General features: G+C 36.8%; 2 protein-coding genes across 2 annotated transcripts in view; one reads left to right on the forward strand and one right to left on the reverse strand.

Annotated features, from left to right (window-relative positions):
* snrka (SNF related kinase a) overlaps window positions 1-1,102 on the reverse strand; it is a 53,826-nt gene extending 52,724 nt beyond the window's left edge. Inside the window, exon 1 of the mRNA XM_079895805.1 lies at window positions 950-1,102. The gene's annotated coding sequence lies outside the window, so the exon portion shown is untranslated. The remainder of the gene's footprint in view (window positions 1-949) is intronic.
* A 1,930-nt stretch (window positions 1,103-3,032) lies between these two features.
* Window positions 3,033-16,435, forward strand: pomgnt2 (protein O-linked mannose N-acetylglucosaminyltransferase 2 (beta 1,4-)). Its single transcript, XM_079895810.1, has 2 exons — window positions 3,033-3,309; window positions 12,586-16,435. Exon 2 carries the CDS (start codon window positions 12,624-12,626, stop codon window positions 14,370-14,372), a length of 1,749 nt encoding a protein of 582 aa, XP_079751936.1. The 5' UTR covers window positions 3,033-3,309; window positions 12,586-12,623; the 3' UTR covers window positions 14,373-16,435.
* The last annotated feature ends 7,658 nt before the right edge of the window (window positions 16,436-24,093 follow it).

Consider the following 24,093-nt stretch of genomic DNA (forward strand, 5'->3'; position numbering starts at 1 on the left):
ATTCCATATGTTTCATTGACTTTTCCAAGCCAGTCAGACAAAGAGCAGTTCAGAATCTACTTATTAGGTCATTGAAGGTAAAGGAAACATTTGTAGAAACCTGATAAATGACAACATATGCAAAATATGTTCATATATGGTTTTCAAGTATAGCCTACATTCACGGATATGCAAAGAACACAGACATTAAAAATAAATATTAGTTGTAATGTAGCCTATTAAATTAATTAGAATTCCGGTCACACTTTATGTGGTCTTGGCTACTGTACTAACCATTTTATACAATATAAACATTAAATATGTAGCCTATATGTAATTACACTTATAATACTTATATAAACTGTAATACTTATATAATACTTATATAAACTGTAACTCAAAACCTAAACTAACTCTAACCCTATACCTTTACTCCTAAACACAATAATCCCTCATAATATAAATAATAATAATAAATAATTTATTTATTTTATTTTATTTTATAAATAAGATAATCGCATCACAATTGTGACCTTTTTTCCTCAATTATGTCACAATTCTGACCTTTTTCCTCACAATTGCGAGTTTACATCTCGCCATTCTGAATTATAAAGTCAGAATTGAAAGATAGACCTACGTATAAATTCAATTGCAAGGGGGGGGGGGGGGGGGAGGTCAGAATTGTGACATAAAAAGTCTAAATTATAGCAACATTTATTTATTTATTTATTTATTTATTTATTCATTCATTCATTCATTCATTCATTCATTCTGTGGCGGAAACAAGCTTCCATGTCAAACTCATTATACATGTGGGAATTGTCCATGCATGTAGTAACAGAGTAAATACATAAATGCATAAATGCATGGTCTTGTGGGTAGTATAATGTTAGGACATAGTCAATGCCACCTAATATAAAGTGTGACCAGAATTTCTGATGAAAATCCTGTCATCACTGAGGCTACTCACCGACCCGTCACGTTGCTCCAGTCCAGACCAATACTTTCTTCACCAGCATCAGTCCTTTTTCACTTTCATGAAATAAAAAAGCTGAAACATCAAATGCCTACTTCCGCACGTGTTCGACGGAAGAATATTGAGTAAACACATCATTCGAAGTAAAATAAATTCAATTCAATTAGCTACATTTATTAACAAGACTTGTTTTAAGAGATCAGGGTCGTTTTCATATCACGTGACATATTTGACCAATCAGACGTAACTTTAACGGTGCGGAAATAATAGTAATTCGTTTAAAGCTGTTGTCTTTTATAGGATTTAAATGTAGTTTTAATATTAAAACAATCTCATTCTTGTCCGTCACTTATATTGTGGAGGGTTTTAAATTATTATTCTTAAAGCGAAACTATTTTGTATGGGCCATTTGAAAGTTATTTATTCACGGCATATTTTTTCATGCTTTCTAAACAGAGTGGATTATGAAACCATGCCTTAAATTGCGGCCAAATGCCTACAGGGTTAAATGGATTTTTCAGTTTTTATATTTGTTTCCTGGCCTATATAGTGCTCCGCACCTGCCTCACACTGCTTTCACATAATGAAATTGTGTTATAATAAGCCTATTTGAGACAGCCTCTTATTTCAGCATAAGGAACACATCCATTCAAGTAAACATGTACATATGGAATCATTATTGTTATAAATAATACATGATACTAGGATATAGGCTAAACATGCCATTGCAACAGCCATCAGCAATGTGACACATTTGATAGAGTTAGTTAGGCTACTGATTATACTTGCACAAACCATAAAGCCTGGTTCTTGACCCAGGAGACACGGATTTGCAATGGCTCTTATAAAATATGTAATAAATCTGCAGTTCACTGGAGAGAGATGCAGGTCAAATACACATGACTGCAAAGAGCATGAGCAATGAAATTACCATTCGTTTCTTGAAAGGAAGGTTCGTTGTACAATATTACACACTGCCTCAACACTGAATATTAAATTCAGCATTTATTTTCACATTCCACTTAGTAAGAAAGGAGCTGAAAAGCACAAATGGCTTTTTAAAGCTATCGTCTGCCATCTACTGGTCAATAGTGGTACTCTTTGTATTTAAAGAGCTCTGTATTAACGATTTACCACAGAATAAATGACAATTATTAAGCATATTATGAGACATATAGGCACTGATCACTTTAGTGATTAAAATAGACAATTTTACTAGTGTGCTAATCTTCTATAAGAACGCATTTTAATAAATTGCTGTTGTACCTCAAATTGGCTCTAGAGGGCGCCGTACTACCGCTTAGAATCAACGAGAACTGACAATCACTGAGATCACCTTTAAAAGACGATCGTTTTCAAAACACGAGACTCTTCAATCATGGCATGGATAATTTCTCTGTTAGAAAAATTGTAAGTCAATAAAAAAAAAAAGGACTGTAGCCTGTTCAGGTCATATTATCTGCGTTCATGACAAAGATGTAGCCAACCAACCATAACACAATCCCTGTGGCATTATTAAGTCTATGGATATTAGCTTATTACTTTTAGCTGGTTTGCTAAAATTAACTTTTAAAATTACAGTCACACCCAAGAGTCTAATTAATAGTATTCACTCAATCACCTATAGCTAATATTCAAACACCTTCAAAGTCACCGAAAGGCTAAGTTACAGTTATACTCAAGTAGCCTAAATAAAGGAGTTGAATGTCAAGTTTAAGTGAATCAGGATATGTCTAAGTATACCATAAGGCAATCTATCCTTAAGTTAGTTGACTAGTAAATAAATAATTAAATATATAGGTAGCCTACAATTAAATTGGTGGAGGCAGTGTGTTATAGCCTACATATACCGAGATTTTTCCAAATTTACCATTTAATATTTAACGAACATTATTTAAAAAGAATTAACTAGGAGATGAATTTTAATATTAATATGTAGCCTACTTTCATTGTGCTCTCTCACATTGGACTTTCAATTGTGCTGCGATGCTCTCGCGATAACACGAATGCAAACGTCAGACTGATTAGAGGCGATAAGATCTCGCGAGGTTTTCTCGTCTGAGCTCGGTCATCGCTGTGGGTGGAGACTTCTCCAGCAGCTGGTTAATGCTCACAGAATACGCGCGACAGAGTCGATTTTGTGCAACTTAGCGATAAAAATTGCCGATAAGCCGTCAGTTATTCGCTGTGGTGAATGAACACATCACGTATTTAACACAATTACCCCGAAAATGCTGCGTTTGTCCGTTGTAAAGTTGTAAATGATCATTGGCGCTGGTTTGCTGGAGCTGCTGTTGAAACAGTGTATCCGCAGTGACTTCACATCACTTCGTCCAGGCTCACCTTTCCCACAGGTATGATATGCATTTGCTTTTCCATATGGTTTGTTATGTATTATTGTCTGTCTGTTTTGGAAAACTTAATGCAAAAAAGTTTCTTTTCCACCAGCTGTCGTGATGAAAAGGTAGATGCTTCGATCTTCTCGATTATTGCCGATCGATCACCCACACAATTTCTATTCTAGATATTTCCAACCGCACCTCACGTCATAATTTCTAGACTCAAATATAATATATATAAATCATCGCATAAGACCAATAGCTGTATTAAACTGCTACCTGTTGTGTTTCACAGGATACGTGTGTGTGTGTGTGTGTGTGTGTGTGTGTGTGTGTGTGTGTATACATGTATATGTGTATATATATATATGAAGAGTTTAGATGCAAAAGCCTCTAAGTGCCATCTGAAATTTTCTTCTAGAATGATAATTTTTATAAAGCTTGTATATTTAAGGTAAGTAATTTCACTTAAATGATAATTAATAGATAATTTGCATTGCCATTTAAGTGAAATTATTGAACTTAAATATACAAGCTTGATAAAAATGATCATTCTAGAGGAAAATTTCAGATGGCACTTAGAGGCTTTTGCATCTGAACTCTTCATATGTATGTGTATGTGTGTATATGTGTGTGTGTGTGTGTGTATATGTGTATTATATAAAAGCACAGGGTAATATTAGAATAGAAATAAAACGGGATGCAAAGGGCACAACTGGAAGGACAGCACCAGATGTGATGCTGACACTATTATAAGCATTTGACATATATAAGCCAACCTTTTTAAAAGCATTTGTAGATGCTTTCTTGCTGACTGTTACATTGGATCAACTTTATTTTTCGTCAAGGACAGGAATGCCTGCTAGATGTCACTCTCAATGTAGACCTGTCTGAATCCTCTGAGACATCCTAACTTTAAAACCGTCTAACCAGGATATTGGTGCAGAGACAGGGGTTCCTGCATATTCTGGAGCTTATTATATGACAAAATGATTTGAATTTGAATTGTGTAAATTTGAATTATTGACCAGTGTAATCTAACAAAATTGAATATTATCTGGATTTTTAAATAGTTCTGAATTTGATTTCTTTAAACGGATATTGATCATTTTAAATCGGATCATTTTAAACGGATATTGATCAATTGATCAGTTTTTATGGCTGAATTTTATAGACATGTACTGTATTTTCAGACAGTTGTTTTTTTTGTTCTGAACTCTTAGACTGCAAATATCCCGTTTTAAAAAGTAGAGATTCAAGTTTTCAAGATGAAGAAGAAATTCTGAACTTCAAATTCGGTTTTCTAAAATTCAAAACGCGGAAAATTCAGATCGTACAGGAAATAGGTCATAGGTCATCCACAGGGAAGAGAAGAGGATCTCAGTTAAGTCGAACGAAGCATTTTGGCCAATTACAGAGCTGCACTGCAGTAGTTTTCTGCCGTAAACGTGCTGGTGGTTCAAGAGAATCCGTGTATCATTCGTTCAGTCGTTTTTTGATTTAATATTAAGAGTAGAAAAATGAGAAAACAGCTTGAATAGCCTATATGATTCCTAAAATTCTAATAATAGTCCTCCGATGCTGCAGTTGTACGGATTCTTAACGCGTTTATTGCAACTACATAGTAAAAATGTATACTTTTTCTCATCAAACAATCAGACTAACCAATGCCTCGACACAGCCCGTACCGGGGAAGAGCCTAGACAGGGCTTTCTTCTGTGTAGATATACATTCACCTACGCTTTGCATCAGCTGGGTATGGCAGGGTAAATGACGGCTGTCATAGCCTGCATGGTCGCCCAGTGAGTTAAGAAAATAAATAATAAATTAAGATATAAATCAATATAATTAGTAGTAAATTACATTTTTTTAAACTCTAATACAAAAAGGAAAGAATAATGCATTGACTTGGGTATATAATAGGCCTAACGTTCACACATGAACTGTCATTCAGACTGACTATCAGAGATATTAAAATACATAATTTTCAGAGTTTTATGATGTAGGCCTTGTGTTTTATTTTTATAAAATAAAAAAATTAAATTTATTTATTTCATTAATATTGAGTATCAAGTGACGTCAAACAAAATGGTGTGTGTTAATTTCTCTGCCAACTAAGCTAAGTCATTGTGCGCTCTCTCCACGCTGTCCAGTGTGTCCCGCTGCTTTTCCACATAGATTTTGAGATTTGGCCAGCTAAACGAAATAGGCCAAAGAAGTAGACTAATGGCTAGTGTCCGGGAGATGTGAGGTACATTCATATTTATGAAATAAACACTTATAATAGCCTAGCCTATATTCTTAAATGCGTAGTTCGCCATAATTGAATTTGTCTACACCAAAATAAATGTCCAAGGACCCCTTAATAATAACAGTGATTAAGCCCAAAATGAATGTGGGTGGGGAGTAATGAACACTGTTTTTTTTTTTTTTTTACATAAATAAATAAATAAAAACATTTAAATTCGTTAAATTTCAAATGAAAGAAATCAAATTCAGAACCATTTAAAATTCCACATATTATTCAAATTTGTTAGATTACACTTGTCAATAATTCAAATTCAAATCATTTTGTCATATTATAAGCTCCATAGTATGTTAAATGAAAAATCTGAAGCCAAAATCTATCATCTTTTTTTTTTATTTTTTTTTATATATTTTTTATTGAAGGAAGAACAAAGTGATGTATCACATACATAAAGAGTTTAACAATACTCCTTGTTTTTTACAATTTTTCCAAAATCTATCATCTGTTTAACTTTATTTGTCTTCAAAAGGACTTTTCTTTTTGGTTGACAGTTCTATAATACATGAAGCTATTAGTTAACATTCCCATTCATCTCAATGGCAGTTGCTAGGTTGACGCAGGACCCCATGATGGGAGCTGGGTAAAAAAGACAAGTAGTAGAATTAAAGTTATGACAATGCTGATGAAACCTCAAGAACATGCACAATCCCAAGCCCTTCATTAGCGACTATCTTGTGCTGAACTGTGACGTACAAGACAACAGACAGGAAAACAAGTCTATTTCATGCTTTTTTTGATCTCCCTAAAACACTGTCGGTAAAGAAAGATGCATTTCAAATTAAAATTGATAGCGAACATTGACTGCCTGCATTGAATCCAACAGCCGCAACATTTTGGGGTTGATGTTATCATCAAAAGCATCAGTAAAAGTATTCTTCGACTCAGATCGTTCTTTATTCTCGAAAACGCTATAGCCTCAATTTCCATAAGCAAACTCAATTCGTATGTATATTTCTTCTTTTTGATTTGCACCCTGTCTTTTTCCTGCTCCAGTGTTTTGTCATTTAGCTGTCCTCAACCCAGCTCTGCAGTGTTACGTAGAGTCCTTCTCCCAGGAGGCAGAGTGACACTGTTTCCTGTAACCCCCTCTGAAAAGCTCTTTCAGACCCATTCTTCATCTGTCCCCGAGGAACAGAGGGACGTTGAAGACGTTTGCCTTTTTCAGTGCTTACTATATGAATCAGCATGCAGCTTATTAAGGGTAATAACAATAGGTGAATTCTGGAACCTGCTTCACCACCCTATGCTAATTTATAGAAGATAAAAGACAAATACAACGGTGTACTACAAGAGTTAGGCATTTGTGAAGTGCAGTTTTTTTTTTTTGGTTCAAAAAGAGAAGTGCATTGTATGAAATTGTTAAACTCAAACCGCTTATGGCGCAAAATGCTGAAAAAAACACTGCAAATCAAAGTCCGTCTGAAGGATATATAAATCAGCAAAATTCAAAATCGGCATAGAAATTAGCACAAAATGACCAAAAATCCTGTTCACAAGGTAATTTAAAAAAAATTAGCAGGAGATACGAAGAGGCATAATGATTGTGTCTCTTTAACCCAAGCGTTTTCTGTCATGGGCAGGGAGCCGAGTAGGGAATCTCCTTGGCTATCCTGAAGGGAAGAAAGCCACTGAAAGACTGAGAGCCGTGTCTTTCCAGGAGCCTTATTAAAATGCATTAGAAGCACTAGGCTGCCTTCCCCCATCATTGTGGTGCTTATCATCCACATAGCAAACAGCCCAGCTGTACACAAGGGAGCTGGGCAAGCCCTGTCAGCCAGGCCCATAATCCCATTTTCTCTCACGCAGTCATAAACACGTGGACCCGGCTCCTCCGAAAAAGAAAAAGAAAAAACCCTCTCTTGCATGATGTGACCCCCTGCTTCCTTTCTTCATATGCATGGAAAGGACAGCTTTTCAAGGACGTGAGGTCTGCCTGCTCTTGCTGAGGGATTTAGATCTGGACAGCTCCTTAGTGCCATGCGCTCCCAAAGTCTTTATGCTCTTTAGCAAATTACTCGCCTCTGTCTCTCTTTAATGTGTTTGCATATCGCTTCACCAAACAAATCAGTTTTAAACCCCTTTTCCCCCATGAGCTCTGCTATGTTAATATGCATCAATGGTCTGGATTTAGCTTAGATTTTTTCATTGTAGTGAATGAACCTCCTATTATCTGATCCATGTCACAGTGCATTACATGCAAGCAGTTTCAACATCCTCCCTCTGGGTATTTTTTTTGTTGTATTTTTGTTTTTTTGTGTGTGTGTGTGTGTGTGTGTGTGTGTGTGTGTGTGTGTGTGTGTGTGTCAGTTTTGCTCACAGCATCATCAAACATATGCCAGATCTGAATGATAGCCAAGCAGTCGAGCATGTGAAACACATGAGCTTGCATGTAATCTTAAGATCAGATCCACAACCTCATGCTCAGCTAGATGCTAATACAAGCATCAACCAATTTGCAGAGTTAAATGTATACACTGTAATAATTAAAATCCATAGAAAAACAGAAAAGGTACTGGGGTTGTGCCGATAGAGTCAGGCTCGGAGATATCACCGGTGGCTGATGCCTTTGACCATATCAAGATGATTATTATTATAGCTGTGTTCACACCATGTCGTAATTACCACAATTTCGAGATGAATTCACGTGATGTTCTCAAAGCTGTTCACATCCTCAGACCAGGAATGATGTGTTTCTTTGGCAACACTATCAATGCCTAAATTAATAGAGCTCTCTGGCGGTACATACAAAAATGATATAATAACAGTCTTTTATAGGTCCAAAACCACTGCACAATAATCAGTCATCGATGAAAATCAAAAGCAGCTTCAAACACTGGCTTAAAAATACTTAACAAGAAATATTGATTCTTCTCATTTTTTTCACTATATTCATATGGATTAGTTGTACGATCACAATTTGAAGCATCAAAGTGATAGTGGCGTAGCTGTCTATGGAGGGACATAGAAAAAATATCTACATTTGTGTTCCGAAGATGAACAAAGTCTACGGGTTTGGAACAACATGAGGGTGAGCTATTAATGACAGAATTTTAATTTGTTGGGTGAACTAACCCTTTAAGTCAATACATGAAGATAATTGATATTTCTATGCGACGTGACACAATTTTTTTTATCACCAACTCCATCTTAGCTCGCAAAATGATAGACAATGATTCTCGTTTCCCGTGGCATAAAAAACAGAGCAAGTAAAATTAAATAAGTAAATAATAATATCATGTATCACAATCTCACAGGCTGACGATATGACGATGTTACTATGGAGCATATCGCCCAACACTAAAAGGTACTGGTCATTTTTTTGCCAGGACATTTTCTTTTACCCTAAACAAAACACAACACAATGCAGAATTCAAAATTGAGGAAAAAACAACATGGATAATTCATGTTATATAAATTCATATTTAAACATTACCATGGCCAACACATCCCCTCCAGTTATGATTCTGAGAAATAAATATGGTTATTTATAAATACATTTTGTGAAAATTGTCTTTAACATTTGTTACTCTGGTCAAATAAGGAGTCAAATAATTAGTTATTAAAAATCATTGCTGATTTTATTCCTCCTTCTTTTGTCAGACTGGAAATTGGAGACAAAGTCAAACATATTGCATTACAGTATTCCATGCAGAATTCTTGTGTTGTATACACATTAGGGCTGAACGATATTCTGTTTTAACATCGACATCGCGATGTGCGAATGAGCGATAGTCACATCGCCGGAACATGCGATGTGAAGGGTAACGTTAGTACCATAGTGTAAGAGAACGGTAGCACCAGGGTAGCACACAGTAAACACGAGTTTGTTGTATGGCTTTTTGCTGGGGTGACATACGCGTTCCGCGTGCCTGCACAGTGATTGGTTCGCTGTGCCGCGCTCACCGCTCACAGCCAACATTCACTGGCAATCCTATAGCTAAAAATGCGCGACGAAGAGGATCCGCCGCAAAAAAGTCAAAATCAGCTATTTAGGACTACTACTAGCCTATTTCGTCTACAAAAAGGAGGATGTTGACCAAAAAGAGGTAGGCTACTTTGCTGAAGTATTATAAAGTTGTGGATGGTTGTCTTTTTTTTAAAAAAGTCGTTTATTTTTCGTGTTCGCATTTATGAGGAAAAAACAATGTTACGTGACATTACGGACGCGACCGTTATGAAAACCGCACTAAAAGACTGCTTTAAAACTTTAACAGAGACCTCAAACAGAAATCACAAAGCCTTTCTTTAAAACGAATTTCGTTTTGTATTAATTGTATCTTAATTTTAATCAGTATTTCATTATACAATTTCCTGGATTTAGCCTAATAAATAAAAATTAATTATAGCAGCCAGCGCCTGAACTGGAGCTACCATGAACCGAAACTAAGCATAAAAGGTAGCCTACTCGCCTCACACACCTAAAAAAAAATAATAATAATAGTAAAAAAAATAGAAATATAACTATTATGTACAGAAATCTCTACTTTTAAACAGAACCATTAAAAAAAAAATCTGTATGAAAAGTGCATTTCTCCCGAACACTGCTGCGAAGATCGCGAGTCAGTATTGTCAACAGAAAACACTTGTTTATTAATAAACAATTAAAATGTCTCATTGTAATATTTTACATATTATTAATCATTACTTTTGCTGGGTCTAGGTGCCGTTTACATGAACGCGTCACTGAATCAGCACAGAAAACATCATTTTTCGGGTCCTAGAACCTGAAGAACGTTAGGTCCTGCGTAGAACACGAATTCTGAGAGAAATATGTTTCTGGAATAAAATATTAAGTGGCCTTTTGTTACTTGTAATGAAGCTTGCTTATAGTGAAATTATTAATAACATGGAATGGTAATTATTGACTAGCCTGGATTGATGGCTCGCAATATCGCGATATATATCGTTGCCAAAAAAAATATCGCAATGTAATTTTTTTCCAATATCGTGCAGCCCTAATACACATGTAATAGGTCAGCTGGGTATTCCATGCACACAGAAAATGTGCATGTTGTGCACAGTGTACTTACAGGACTGAAGAAATTGAAATTGCAGAATGAGCAGCATGTTTTATATTTTCCAAACAGCCTTTTTTTTTTATGGGAGTGCTGCATATTCTTACTGAAAATCATTTTGTTGGTTTGTTTTATCAAGGCTATAATTTCTTTGAGTGATTATGGTGCAGTGACATTGAGTTGAGTGAAGTTATTTGAAATAATCACTGGCAGAATGGTGTAGGCGTAACAGCATTGTGGGTGTTAAGTCCCAGGAGAGAGAAAGACTGAACACTGAAACGGATGTAAATGTTACCTGAAACCAAAATAGACTCGATTAGAAATGGACTCATGACAGTTCTTACTTTATTAAAAACTTCTTTTTTTTACACCCCTCCTTGCTGATTTGATTATTTTTTCCAAGATAAATAATGTATGAGATGAAGTGCAATGTTGATTTGATTATCACCTCTTATATAAGCCAATTTTTTTTTTTACAGTTTTCTTTCATTTGAAAATATAGCAATAATTAGTAATATAGTATTTTTATGAAAATTATTAATTAGTAAAAAGCTTATTGTTGCTCTTTTAGGAGATCATGTGACATTTTGAGGCAATACACTCTGGGGAGCCCAAGCAATATGGGGTTTATAACCATTAATTCTTCAGTTTATGCCTAATTTCCAAGCAGACATCAAAGACATTTCAGTCTTATGTGAGCTGAGATGGTGCCACTAAGGCTTTGCTCAGTAGTTTCAATACGTAGCTGACATTTTGCAGGCATTTGTTAGTTGGCAAAGCCTTTTTATGTTTCCCTCTGGGTTGTCTTTGCAGTGAAGGGAATTAAATGCATAAATGGCGACACTGCCATTCCTGCTGTTTGTATCCTTGTGGATTGAACATTAATACCGCTTAATTCTCAAAACATGAAATACTGTGGATGAAAACAAACAAGGAAGATTGTCCTTCACATCCTGAAAATTAGCATTTTTCATCCACGAGATGTGACAGCAAGAAGCTCTGCCAGCCTCCTCCTATTTTTTAGTACTGATAAAGCTTTTAACGTCGTTAGAATGTAGTCTCCCTCAATTTGATGCAGTCGTTGTGAACTATAGGAAGAGCTGTCACTATTTTAGATTACTGAAACAGGTTCTTTGTCTTTTCGAAAACATTTTCTTACCTCCTTCTAAAAACAGTCTAGCAGGCACAGTTAAAGCATTAACCTGTAGGCTGTTGCAAACATGGTACACTGAGAACACACACATTGAATTTTACTGCCAAATTCTGTGAATGTGTGGCTGCAGGTGGGCATCTTTAGCCAGTCTGTGGTATCCATGGCACTGCTGGCTACCCTAGCAGCTCAAAGGATTAGATTATGTCAAGGTTTTTCTTTTCTTTCTTTTTTTATTTTTATTTTTTATAAAAGCTTAGTACTGAGAGGGAATACAGGCATATGCAATGGTGAAAGTCACAAGAATGACAAAAGGTAATGAATTCAGTTGAACAACTTTAACTTAAAATGATTATTGAAGTGATGCAAACTTTCTGCTGTAGAAATCTGATTTTTGCCATGATTTGGAGTCTTGAGATATGTAAACACATACACAATATATTCACAATGTGTGTGTGTATATATATCTAACATGGGTCTTGTATAACCCTGGAGTTCACAATATTTGGTACCCTTCCCTCTCTCGATATCCTATTATTTTCTTCTCTATGTTTATGATGTATTAAGATAGAGGTATTCAACCCCCCTGAGATCCACTGTCCTGTAGAGTTTAGCTCCAACTCTAATCAAACACACCTGAAACAGGTTATTAAGCTCTTTAGGATCACTTGAAAATCACAGAAAGTCATACTGAAGCAGGTTGGGAATAAACTTTGCCGGACATCCAGGAGCAGGGTTGAAGACCTCTGTTTTAATATATATTGGTGTTAGTTACTCACAAACTTCCTGATTCAAACATGGTATTCTGATCTTTGCAGGTAGAGGAGCATGAGTGTGGGGTCGGAGTTCTGCTGTGATGCGTGCTATTGGGTGTAGGATGAACCTGCCGGCGGTGCTAAATGGCCTGCTGGTGTCAGTGGTGGCAGCCTTGCTTTGGAAATACGTTTGCCTGATTGAACACACATCTCAGTTGGAAGAGGAGCTACAGCTCACACGCCAATCACAGGAGTTCTCACAGGTGCGTATCGACTACCACGGTGCCCTGTTAGCACTCCAAGAACATGGCACCAGAATGGTCTGCACTGGGAAGATGCACACCGATCGCATCTGCCGCTTTGACTACCTCTGCTACTGCACGGAGGCTGAGGAGTTTGTATTCTTCCACAGTAATGACTCTGTGATGCTGCCCAACCTTGGCCCTCGGCGTTTCCAGCCCGCCCTGCTGGACCTCTCTTCTGTTGAAGACCACAACACTCAATACTTTAACTTTCTTGAGCTCCCGGCAGCGGCTCTGAAGTTCATGCCGAAACCTGTGTTTGTGCCAGATGTCACTCTAATTCTGAACCGATTTAACCCAGACAACCTCATGCACATTTTCCACGATGATCTTTTGCCCATCTACTACACAATGCAGCAGTATTCAGACTTGGATGACGAGGCCAGGCTTGTCTTCATGGAGGGTTGGGGTGAAGGTGCTCACTTCGATCTCTACCGTTTGCTCAGCAGTAAGCAACCACTACTCAAGATGCAGTTAAAGACCTTTGGCAAACTCATGTGCTTCACCAAGTCCTACGTAGGACTTTCAAAGATGACAACATGGTACCAATATGGCTTTGTGCAACCGCAAGGACCCAAAGCCAATATTCTGATATCGGGTAACGAGATCCGCCAGTTTGCATCATTTTTGATGGAGAGGCTTAACATCACGCGAGAGGAGAGCGATGACTACATTGTAGTTTTTAAACGTACCACTAACAGGCTCATCCTCAATGAGGCAGAACTTCTTCTTGCTTTAGCCCAAGAGTTTCAAATGAGGACTGTCACTGTGTCTTTGGAGGAGCAGTCGTTTGATAGCATTATCCAAATAATTAGTGGGGCGTCTATGTTGGTCAGCATGCACGGAGCCCAGATGATCACCTCAATGTTCTTGCCCCGTGGTGCCGCTGTGGTTGAACTCTACCCTTATGCTGTAAACCCAGAGCAGTACACTCCCTACAAAACCTTGGCCTCCTTACCTGGCATGGACCTTCAGTATGTCGCATGGCGAAACACCTTGGAAAAAAACACTGTTACATATCCCGATCGCCCCTGGGATCAGGGTGGCATCGTCCATTTGGACAAAGAGGAACAAGAACGTATCCTTGCCAGCAAGGATGTGCCAAGACATCTTTGTTGTCGTAATCCAGAGTGGCTTTTTCGCATTTACCAGGACACTATTGTGGACATCGCCTCTTTTCTGGACGTACTCAGAGAAGCTCTAAAAAAGCCTAATCTCAAAAAGGCTAAGGTGGCTAGTACTGTACATCCTGGTCGAGTCAGAGAGCCCAAGTGTCAGACGTCAGTACAGGCCACCAATGAAGCAAAGCTCTCAGTGTCATGGCAGATCCCTTGGAACCTGAAGTACTTGAAGGTTAAAGAGGTGAAATATGAGGTGTGGATCCAGGAGCAGGGAGAGAACACATATATGCCTTACATTCTGCCCCATCAGAACTACACATTCTCAGAGAACATCAAACCCTTTACCACATATTTAGTATGGGTGCGCTGTATCTTTAACAAGAACCTCTTGGGCCCGTTTGCAGATGTTCTTATATGTAAAACTTGATTCAGCAATCAGTTTAAACGTAACACTGTCACTGTCAGCTAGTGAAGAATTAATTTGAAGATTAATTCTCAGCAGCTATCCTGAAAATGAAACGGTGTGACACGGGTGAATTGTTTTCGACCTTGGTAGTCATTCTTGTGACTTGACTGTTCTTCATGGTCCCTATGGAGTGTCATGAACTGACGGAGAATGAAAGCCCTGGCTGCAATTAAGGTTAGAAAGGGAATCCAGTTTGCAGAACTGGCCAGTCCTTTTAGATTTCGTATCACCATCCAAGCAAAATATTTATTTATCAGAAATGTATTATGTAATTTAAATTCATATTTTTAAGTTCAAGACACTGGTTTTGTCTGACACCTGCTTTTGTTAACTGAAAACCGCACACATTTCATTGGCTTAAGTGAAGGTTTTGCATTGTATTTTTCATCGCTTTTAGTTATAATGAAGCGATTTGGAGGGGGTTTAAATATATTGTATGAAGTAACTGCAAGAAAATACAAGAAAAATTTAGAGTAAACATTGTACTATACATTGTACTATTTAAAAAATAAGAGACTGTTTTCTAGCTTGGGTTAATTTGTTTTTCTGCAGTGTTGATGTTCTCTTTTTCAAAACCAGCCTCAAAACCACTCATTATTATTTAGCCTACCTGTTCAATAGGAAATATTTGAATTTGTTTGCCAGTGAGATATATCAAATTCTGCTCATGTTTGTAAGGTTTATAGAATCACATCACAGATAGAAGACTTCAGTAGGTAGTGCCTGATGATTGGGGTGAAATAGTCTGAGATAGTGTCCTGAAATCCGAAAAAGTCTATTCTTTGTTTGATGGCATGTCAGTAATTACCTCTGTCAAGTCATTTGGAACCTATGTTTGGAGGGGTAGTATATTTGGTAGTAGCATCATAGTGGGCTAGTAGCACAAATAAATTAGGTTCAAATCTTGGAAAGGCTAATTCATGAAGTTACTGAGTAGACTTACCAAGTAACTGGCTAAAAGCATTTGCTAAATGTCCACTAAGGAGTAAAAGTACTTCAAAACCTTTTATGACTGCATAAGCCTTACGTGCAATATTAAAGATCTGAAGATTACTATTCATATGATATGTAAAGAAACAACTGTTTAGATGTGCTTCCTATGTCCTGTCATTCAACTAGTGAGTGTAAAACAGCATCTATATCTGCTTTAGAGAAAGACGATGCCAGTTTCTCTTGTTTTTTTAGATGATGTTGCGCAACTTCATGTCTCATCTGCATTTCTGTAAAGTCGAGCTGTGTTGTGCTGGCCTCTGGATTATTGAGAAGATGGAAACATGTACTTTATCTCTGCCAATTATTTATTGAAGAAGACCTCTGGAAAGCAATACATACTGTGGCCCAGATTTGTTAAAGGTTGCGCTGTTTATTTTTGTATTTTTTCACTGCTGTGATCAATGAATGGAACATGTGAAATTCAACAACCAACCACAAGCGTTCTTTCTCTGTGTTGTTCTGAAATGGCCTGTCGAGGCATCTGTATTTTTTTTTTTTTTTTTTTCTCAGCGAGGTTTTATTCTGTCCTTCGCTTTGAGGACATTCTGCATCACATGGAAATGGATTTAAATGATGCTAAAGCAGATTAAACCAAGAACATTTCTAATTGAAATTCGGAAATGGCAAACCTGAGCCATGCAGTTTTATTAGCATAACTCTGTGTTTTGATGGTAATTTTATTCAAGTACGAGGATAATAAATGAATTCTGTTTGTTATACAAAATAGCACAAATGTCCTTTGCATATATTCAGAGAAAAGCAACCTAGCATGTAAATCTTTAACCATCTTTCCTCCACTCTTGAGGTGAGAAACAGTTGTCTGTGATTGGAAACTTCTCAGATTTCGCATTCTTTCATTGCAATCATTAGATGGTAGGGTTTTTTTTGTGTGTGTGTGTGTGTGTGTTTTATTTATTTATTTATTTATTTTTACATAGAAACAGATATATATATATATATATATATATATATATATTAGGATTGCAGGCTTGGGTCCTGTAAACTGTCTAGTTCCCTGTGCCAGTTCATGAGATTTACCATTATGTGCCACTGGAATGCCATATATAATTTTTGTCAGTTTTATTAAATGGATAATTTCTCAGATATCTTTGTGATGTCTTATTTAACCTGTATCCTTTATAAATATTAATACTATTTAATGTTGATGATTTTATTGTCTTACAATTCAATATCCTATGATTTTTTGTAAACATTTTCTAAACCTTTAAGAAGCGCTGGACGATTAAACTGAAATGCGTAACAGAAGGACTGGTAAATAACATTGACCCAGCAGCCATGATTATGGGAATTTTGTCCCCCCTTTTTTGGTCAGAATGTGCAGTCTAGAGCTGTGTTCGAAATCGCCCCTAAACCCTCATTCACTTTTCCCTACATTACTCCACTAATATAGTCCACTTGAAGGAGTGAATGAAAAGGAGTGAGTGAATTCGAACAATGAGTGTGCCAGATGGGCTGCCGCTTTTGCATAGTTTGTGCTTGCCGTTTAATAATATTTTGAAACTGGAAGCTCCAGTATTAATGGAAAGATTTGTCTTTGACTCTGTCATGGAAACTAGCATGTTATACCCCTTTTATTTAAAGAATTTTATTTAATTACAAAGGATACTTATACCTGTATGATATTACTCTGTACCCACATTGGATCAGCGGTTTGGAAAATGGATGGATGGATGATTCAGCTGCGGGAGCCATCTTCTGGCGAGATGTGGGAAATTATTCGGCACAATCTTCTCAGTGCATTATGGGTATTCTCTGGCACTGATGTACACTCATTATTGCGATGCATTACGTGATTGAATGACTGCACTTGATAACATCCACTATGGTTTCAGACACCACTACAAATGGCTGTCCCCTCAAATAGTGCCCTATTTAAGGGTATAGGAGGCGATTTCAGACACAGCCCACTTTACCCACCCACCATACCAGAGATCCAGTTTTCATTGGTTAAACTTTCAAATGACATTTAAATCTGCGCCATGAGAGCGACAAGATACATAAAAGATTAACCTTTATATTTAAAATGTTTCTTTAGTAAAGAAAACGCTGTACATATTCAAAGAACCAGTTCTTTCTTTACCCTTGCACTGTAAATAAACAGAGACACTCTTTGTTGTAACACATCTTTTCCTCTGCTTGCTATTTTTTGCCTTTCTAATTTTGAGATCAGAATCACTGTGACCTCCAAAGACAGATTTGTTTATAAATGCTGCATCTGCCTACAGAATGGAACATGAATGAATAGTGAATCTGATAATATACTGAGCGTTTCAATGTAGGGCAGTGTCAGTTCAAGGTGTTATGTATAGCCGAAGGGGACACTGCTGAACTGCAATGAGACGATTAAAGAGAGAGACTGTGCGTTGTGCTTAACATGTTGAGACCAATTCAAGGTTTCAGGCACAAAGTACAAATTACATCAGCTTGCTCTGAACTCATTAAACTAAACACAAAATGGCATGGTGGTTTTATTTTTCCATTCTTAAGGAATCTTTAGAAATTTGCCTTCTGTATTGGAGCATATCATTTTCAAGAAAATACAATTTTCAAGAGTTCAGCTACAACCCTAATCAAAAACAACTGAACAAGCTAAGCAAGGGCTGCGTCTGAAAAATTAGGCATTATTGCCTCGCTGCCTTATCAGGCAATGACTTTGTAGGCAGCGTTTGCGCACAAAGGCACCTCACAAAATGGATTTCCGACAGACTTCTGACTCTGAGGCAGCGTAACGGTTTAATGATCTACAGCAAAATAGAGCGAGCTTTGGTGAAAACTAAGCAAATATTTAATTACTACACTTACATCAGAAGTGGAAAATGTTGGTCAAAAACATTCATTCACACACAAACTGACCAGCAACTGCAACTTTCAGACACCATCTTTATTTTTTTTTTAGCTTAACTCCCACACAATGGAAGGATACATCTATGCTGCCTTCAGATGAAAGTATCTCAGGAGACAACATTGGATTTGGATGTGCTATCTTGGAATGTATCAGAAGGCTGTATTTTTTGAAGGGGTGGTATAATGCCATTTTCACAAGATGTAAAATAAGACTTTGAGTGTGTATATGAAGTTTTAGCTCAAAATGCCCCACAGATATTTTTATATAGCATGTTAAAATTGTCAATTTTTGAGGGTGAGCAAAAACGGCTCGTTTTGTGTGTGTCCCTTTAAATGCAAATGAGCTGCTGCTCCCGGCACAGAGGGCGGAGCTTTCACAGCTTGCACTCACACAGACATGCACTGAAAATTTCAAAAACTTTTAGCCTTTTATGTTCAAACCGGAGTCAGACAATGATGGAGAGACTCAAGAAGAAGTGACAACATGTAGAATACAACAGGTCATTTCTGAATGGTTAGTTGTTGAATTTATGTAGCTTATGTGTAGTTAACTTCTAGTCATTGATTAGCATATTCTGTCATGATAATCTATAAATGGCGTTCCCGGGGGCGGGGTTTATGTAAATTCTAGGGTTGGTGATGTCACGTCATGTAGTCCCTACCAGCTGTTTGTTGTAGTCCTTAAAAAGCGATTTCTTTAAAAGCAAATATCTCCCTTTGCTTTGAACTTTGAGCGTTGTAACTTTGTAGATGTTGTTTACGCTCAAACAGCAACATTACACACTAACTAAAGTTAGAAAAGTGAAATCATAATCAACCACCCCTTTAAGTCTTTGGATGCAGCCATGGTCTTCAGTTACAGGTAGGTAAGTTTGATCAGGGTTTGAGCAAAACTAGCCTACAAAGGGCATGGCCCCTCCAGGGCCGAATTTAAGAAACCCTGCTGTAGATATTTTTATGGTGTATTTTCTGGATATAGCCATTACGGAAGGTCTTATGCAAATATATAATTATAACATTATGTGTATAATTAAGAGAAGAAACTGTGTCTGTTTTGACAGTTTCCTTGATCTAACTTTCCTTTTATTATTATTGAATGGGATGCCAGTAGTATTTAAACCATATGTCAAACTCCGCTCCTGGGCCACTGTCCTGGAGAGTGTAGTTTATTCAGCCAGCTCCAAAACACCTGCCTGGAAGCTTCTTGACAACTTCTTAGCAATTTACATAAATAAATAAAAAATTGCTTCAAAAATCAAGGTATAGGACTAAAATGTAGATTGTGAAATGAGAGTCTTTTCATCTAATGTTAACAACAAACCTTATTTTCTCTTAAATACAAAAAAAAAAAAAACATGTGAATTCCTTAGGGAACCCATGGTCATAATAAATGAGGAGAAGCATTTAAAATAATAATAATACTTTACCTTAATCACAGTAATTCCTGCATGGACTGGATTTGGTTTCTCAGAGGACCTCTTAGTAACCCAAAAAATAGATCGTACAGTGGGTAATTTGCTACATCATTTGTTCTGAGGTTATGTGAGTAATAACCAAATACAGTCATTTATTTTAGATATTGAAATCACAGTGTGTCTTTGAAGCAAAAATTTACTTAACCTCGACAGGGAAATCTATCCCTGTCCAAATAATGTTAAGGACCAGAAATTGGCATTCATTAGTGGAAATTACTTAGATGTACAATACATTGATAGTGTTCTTCTTTTCAAAGGACTTCTTTTCTCTTAATTGGACTTTATTTTCAAAAGTAAACCCATTTGAGTAAAGATGGGTTTAAGGTTAAGCTCACAACGTTTGAGGTTTCATTGCAGGCAATTGTTCAACCTTTGATGTTATTTCCTGAGCTATTTTTGTAAAAGAACACAATTGGACATCGCTATGTCTCACATGATTTTTTATTTTTTATTTAATTTTTTTATCAATGTGCCAAGGAGAACTTGGGTGGATAGCAAGATTTTCATCAAATAATGAATTCAATTTTAGCCTGTTTCTCACAAAAAGCTAGTATATGACAGAAAACTCTAATAAAGAATATAACACTGAAGTGAAAAGTTATGTTTTAAAATAGTAAAAATGTATAATAGCTGTAATAGTAAAAGTTTTCGAGAGAGTTCCACATGTAACGCTAAATATTTCATATGCAAGCATGTCAGCCAATCACAGCAGTGGGCGTTTACACTTAAGTCTCACAGCAGACACGCCCCTTCAAACAGAGCGTTCAAATCAGCGGCTAAAATCAGGCTAGGAAAAATGCATTTTATAACAACTTTTGATCTAAAAACATACTAACATTATAATGGCACCCCAGGAAACATTCTAAAATAATAAAATAATCCATGCAATGGGACCTTTAATGATTTTTATGGTAGATGTATACCCCCTTTTTAAAGTTTGAAAACCTATTCCCCAGTAACTGAAACTGTGAGAGACCAACAATGGACCCTTGATGCTGCGTTTCCATATTAACATTGTAAATTTAGCAAACTCTTTTATATTTTCATAAAAAATATATACATTTATAACACTGTACTTTATGTTATATTACCTTGGTATTAAATGTATTATTTAAAAAAATAATTCAAGCTGTGTGAGTGTTTCAAATACAACTGCTTAGAGAGTGACAGCAAATTTGACATCTTTCTCTCTTCTGACCAATGTAATTAATCTTTCTATATTTTTTTTTTCTTCTTTTAGATTTTTTCCTTGGCCTTTGGAGCAAATGGGATTGCACAAATATGGATTTGGAACAAATGTGCAACAATTTTTGGAACAGTATTACCAGAATTGATTTATGGTACGATTTCACTTAATTCAGCAGAATTACCTTTACAAACCTGGGCAGAATCATCTAAACATAACAAAACGTGCATTTTTTCGGAAAGAAGAGCACTTTTTTTTGTGCTTGCAATGGAGTACAGTCCATTTGTGCTTGCACAAACAATTTACAACCAATTAGTAAGTAAGCTTGAATTGAACAAATGTGACATTTCTTCTCATATTCTCCATATTATCTCAGTCTGAGATCCCGTTTTAAAGTGAGCCTTTGCCAGCAGTGTAAACTCTCATTAAAGCTGTGGAACGAAAGAGAGAGGGCAGCCAAATGACACTCTCTCCTGTTACTGTCACATCTTTACACCTGAGACAGCAGCCACGAGTGGGATCTGTCAATCACATCGTCACAATGAGCCTGAGAGGGTGCCCGGAGCTGACTGCTCATTGTCATGGCAACACTCCCAAGGTGAGGACCTTAAGGACTCTCATTTGCGTCAGAGAGATTAACCAGAGGGAACAATAGTTTCTGAACAGGTATATAGGAACATTTTTTTGAAGCAAGAATTTAAGAGTACATCCTCTGTCTAAATAGCTTCCAAAAAATGTTTTATTAGCAAAGTTCTGGAGGAGCACGTTCAGATAATCTGCACAATCAGCATGAGAGGAAGCATATATATTATGCGTATATAGAGCCGACTTACCTCAGTTCCATAACATTTTTTTCAGCATCCCTCCTCCACCCCAACTCCTCACACTTGATTATTCCTATCCCAGCCAGGGATGGGGGGGGGGGCGGAGTACTCTGAGTTTGGGCCCTTCGGACATCACGCCAAATAAACATATTCCATACCCTATCTGATTATGCAGTATGTGCAAACAAGTAAAAGTACTACATCTGAAACAACTGGAAGCATGTGGTGTTTTTTTCTCTTTGCTGAATTGTTCCTTATGTTTAATTACTAAAAATGAGATAAGTTGACAGTCAGGACAAGATATCAGTATGTAAATCTGGCAAAAAAAACATGAGCCACGAAATAACTGTTGATGTAAAAGACATCCATAATGAAGCATGTCAGACAGGGACAGAGCATTCAAAAATACATATAGTCGTCTCAAACCAATTAAATCCATATTTTTTTTAAAAGGACATGGTTGTATTCTGCTTTTTTCATGAAACATGGTTTTTATGCTGTCTTATGAAATGTTTTGAAGGAAGCGTGACCCTGATCATGACAGTCTTTCTACTGCTGAATGCGGTAGCTGTTTCTCCAGACGAGGGTTAATAGGATAACCGTGTCTTAAATAAATCACTAGCAACAAGGAAAGAAGAGACAGCAGAGATAACAGCCTACTCACTGAGCTCTCAGGGTTCTGAAACCAAATTTATCACATGCTGTTAGTCAGTAAATGCTCACTAAGGTGGCATTTACTTGATGAAAAAAATGCAGTACAATATTTTAGAATTTAAAATGTTTTCTATTTTTATATACTAGTGCAGTGCCCGTGCAAAATCAGTTTTTGTGTGTGTTTTTAGTAGAAAGCAAATACTGATACTGACACAATGACATACAATAAATATGGAAAACTGATATTTATAATGGTGATATTAGGTGACAAGTATTTGGGTATCTGTGTACAGGTAGCACAAATTTAGATTAGATTAGATTAGATTTACATTAGTTTAAACTTTGTTGTCATTGTGCAGATTACAATTATAGAGACAATGAAAGGCTGTTAGCATAACCAGAAGTGCAAAAATTCAGAAAAGTGCAATGTGAACAGTATAGACAGATAGTGCATTATAAACAGTACAGTATATGACATATAGTGATGTGTAGACAGTAGTATACAGTTAATGAAGTGGTGTACAGTAAGGATATGGGGATTTGCCGTCACGATCGGTAAGAGGAGAGTTAACCTCGTTTAAGCCTGCATAGCCTTCATGAGCTATCCTGTTGAATAGGCAGGGCAACTATTTAACATAGCATATTCAACATCACATTATAAAATATAATATTCAGAAATAAACAGTGTAGCTGACTTACAGATTCAGTTAACATCCACAAATGAATAAGCGCGACGATTCAGGGTTGTAGTTCTACACAGTGAACTCCGAGAAAACGCTACTGAAGATCTGCTGCTTTCTTCGACCCTCTCTGTCTCTGGTCCTGAGCTGTGCTCACTCAGTGTCAGTGTGAGAGTGGGAGTGGCCAGCTGTGCTCACTCAGTGTCAGTGTGAGAGGGGGAGTGGCCAGCGGCTAGAGTGTGTGCTTCTTTTACCAATATATTTACCAATATCTTTTGCATTTCTAATCCAAAAAATGTCAAACTTGGCACTGCACTTACTCGTGCCCGTAGCAAGACACCTGTCAAGTTTGAAATCCATCAGACTAATGGTTTGAGAGATATGCGAATAACAGGCACACAGACAGACAGAAAGACGTTCCTGTAATTTATAGATAGATAGATATTTTAAATGCCTTTTATTCCAGTGATGAATTTTCATCAGCCATTACTCCAGCCTTCATTGTCACACCATCCTTCAGAAATCATAATATACTGATTTTGTGCTCAATAAATATTTCTTCCCGGACAGCAACATAGTGTCGGCCCAGATCCGGCCCACATCTGGTAAGCGTGGATTCCACATGTGTGAACACTATGTTGCTGTCTGGTTATTATATTAATGTTGAAAACAGTTGTGCTGCTTACTGTTTTTGTGGAAACAGTAATAGATTTTTTCAAGGCTCTTTGATAAATAGAAAGTTATATAAAACAAATTTTCTTTAGATCTGTATAAATGTTTTATATTTAAATAATATGTGATATCTAAACACAAATGTTATATAAAAGTAACTGCTTTGCCAGTGCAGTGGTTACTTTTGAAGTTGGCAAATGAGAGAGAGTTAGTTAATTCTTTCCAGAGAGCAATGAGAGCTGTTGCTTTTGAAAATAACATTTTGTTCCCCAGTACTTTCCAAAGGAATACACACTCTCAAAACAGATTTAGTTTTGGCATAGATTAATTAAT

This window comes from Squalius cephalus (genome assembly GCF_949319135.1).
Source record: "Squalius cephalus genome assembly, chromosome: 15".
NCBI lineage: Eukaryota > Metazoa > Chordata > Actinopteri > Cypriniformes > Leuciscidae > Squalius > Squalius cephalus.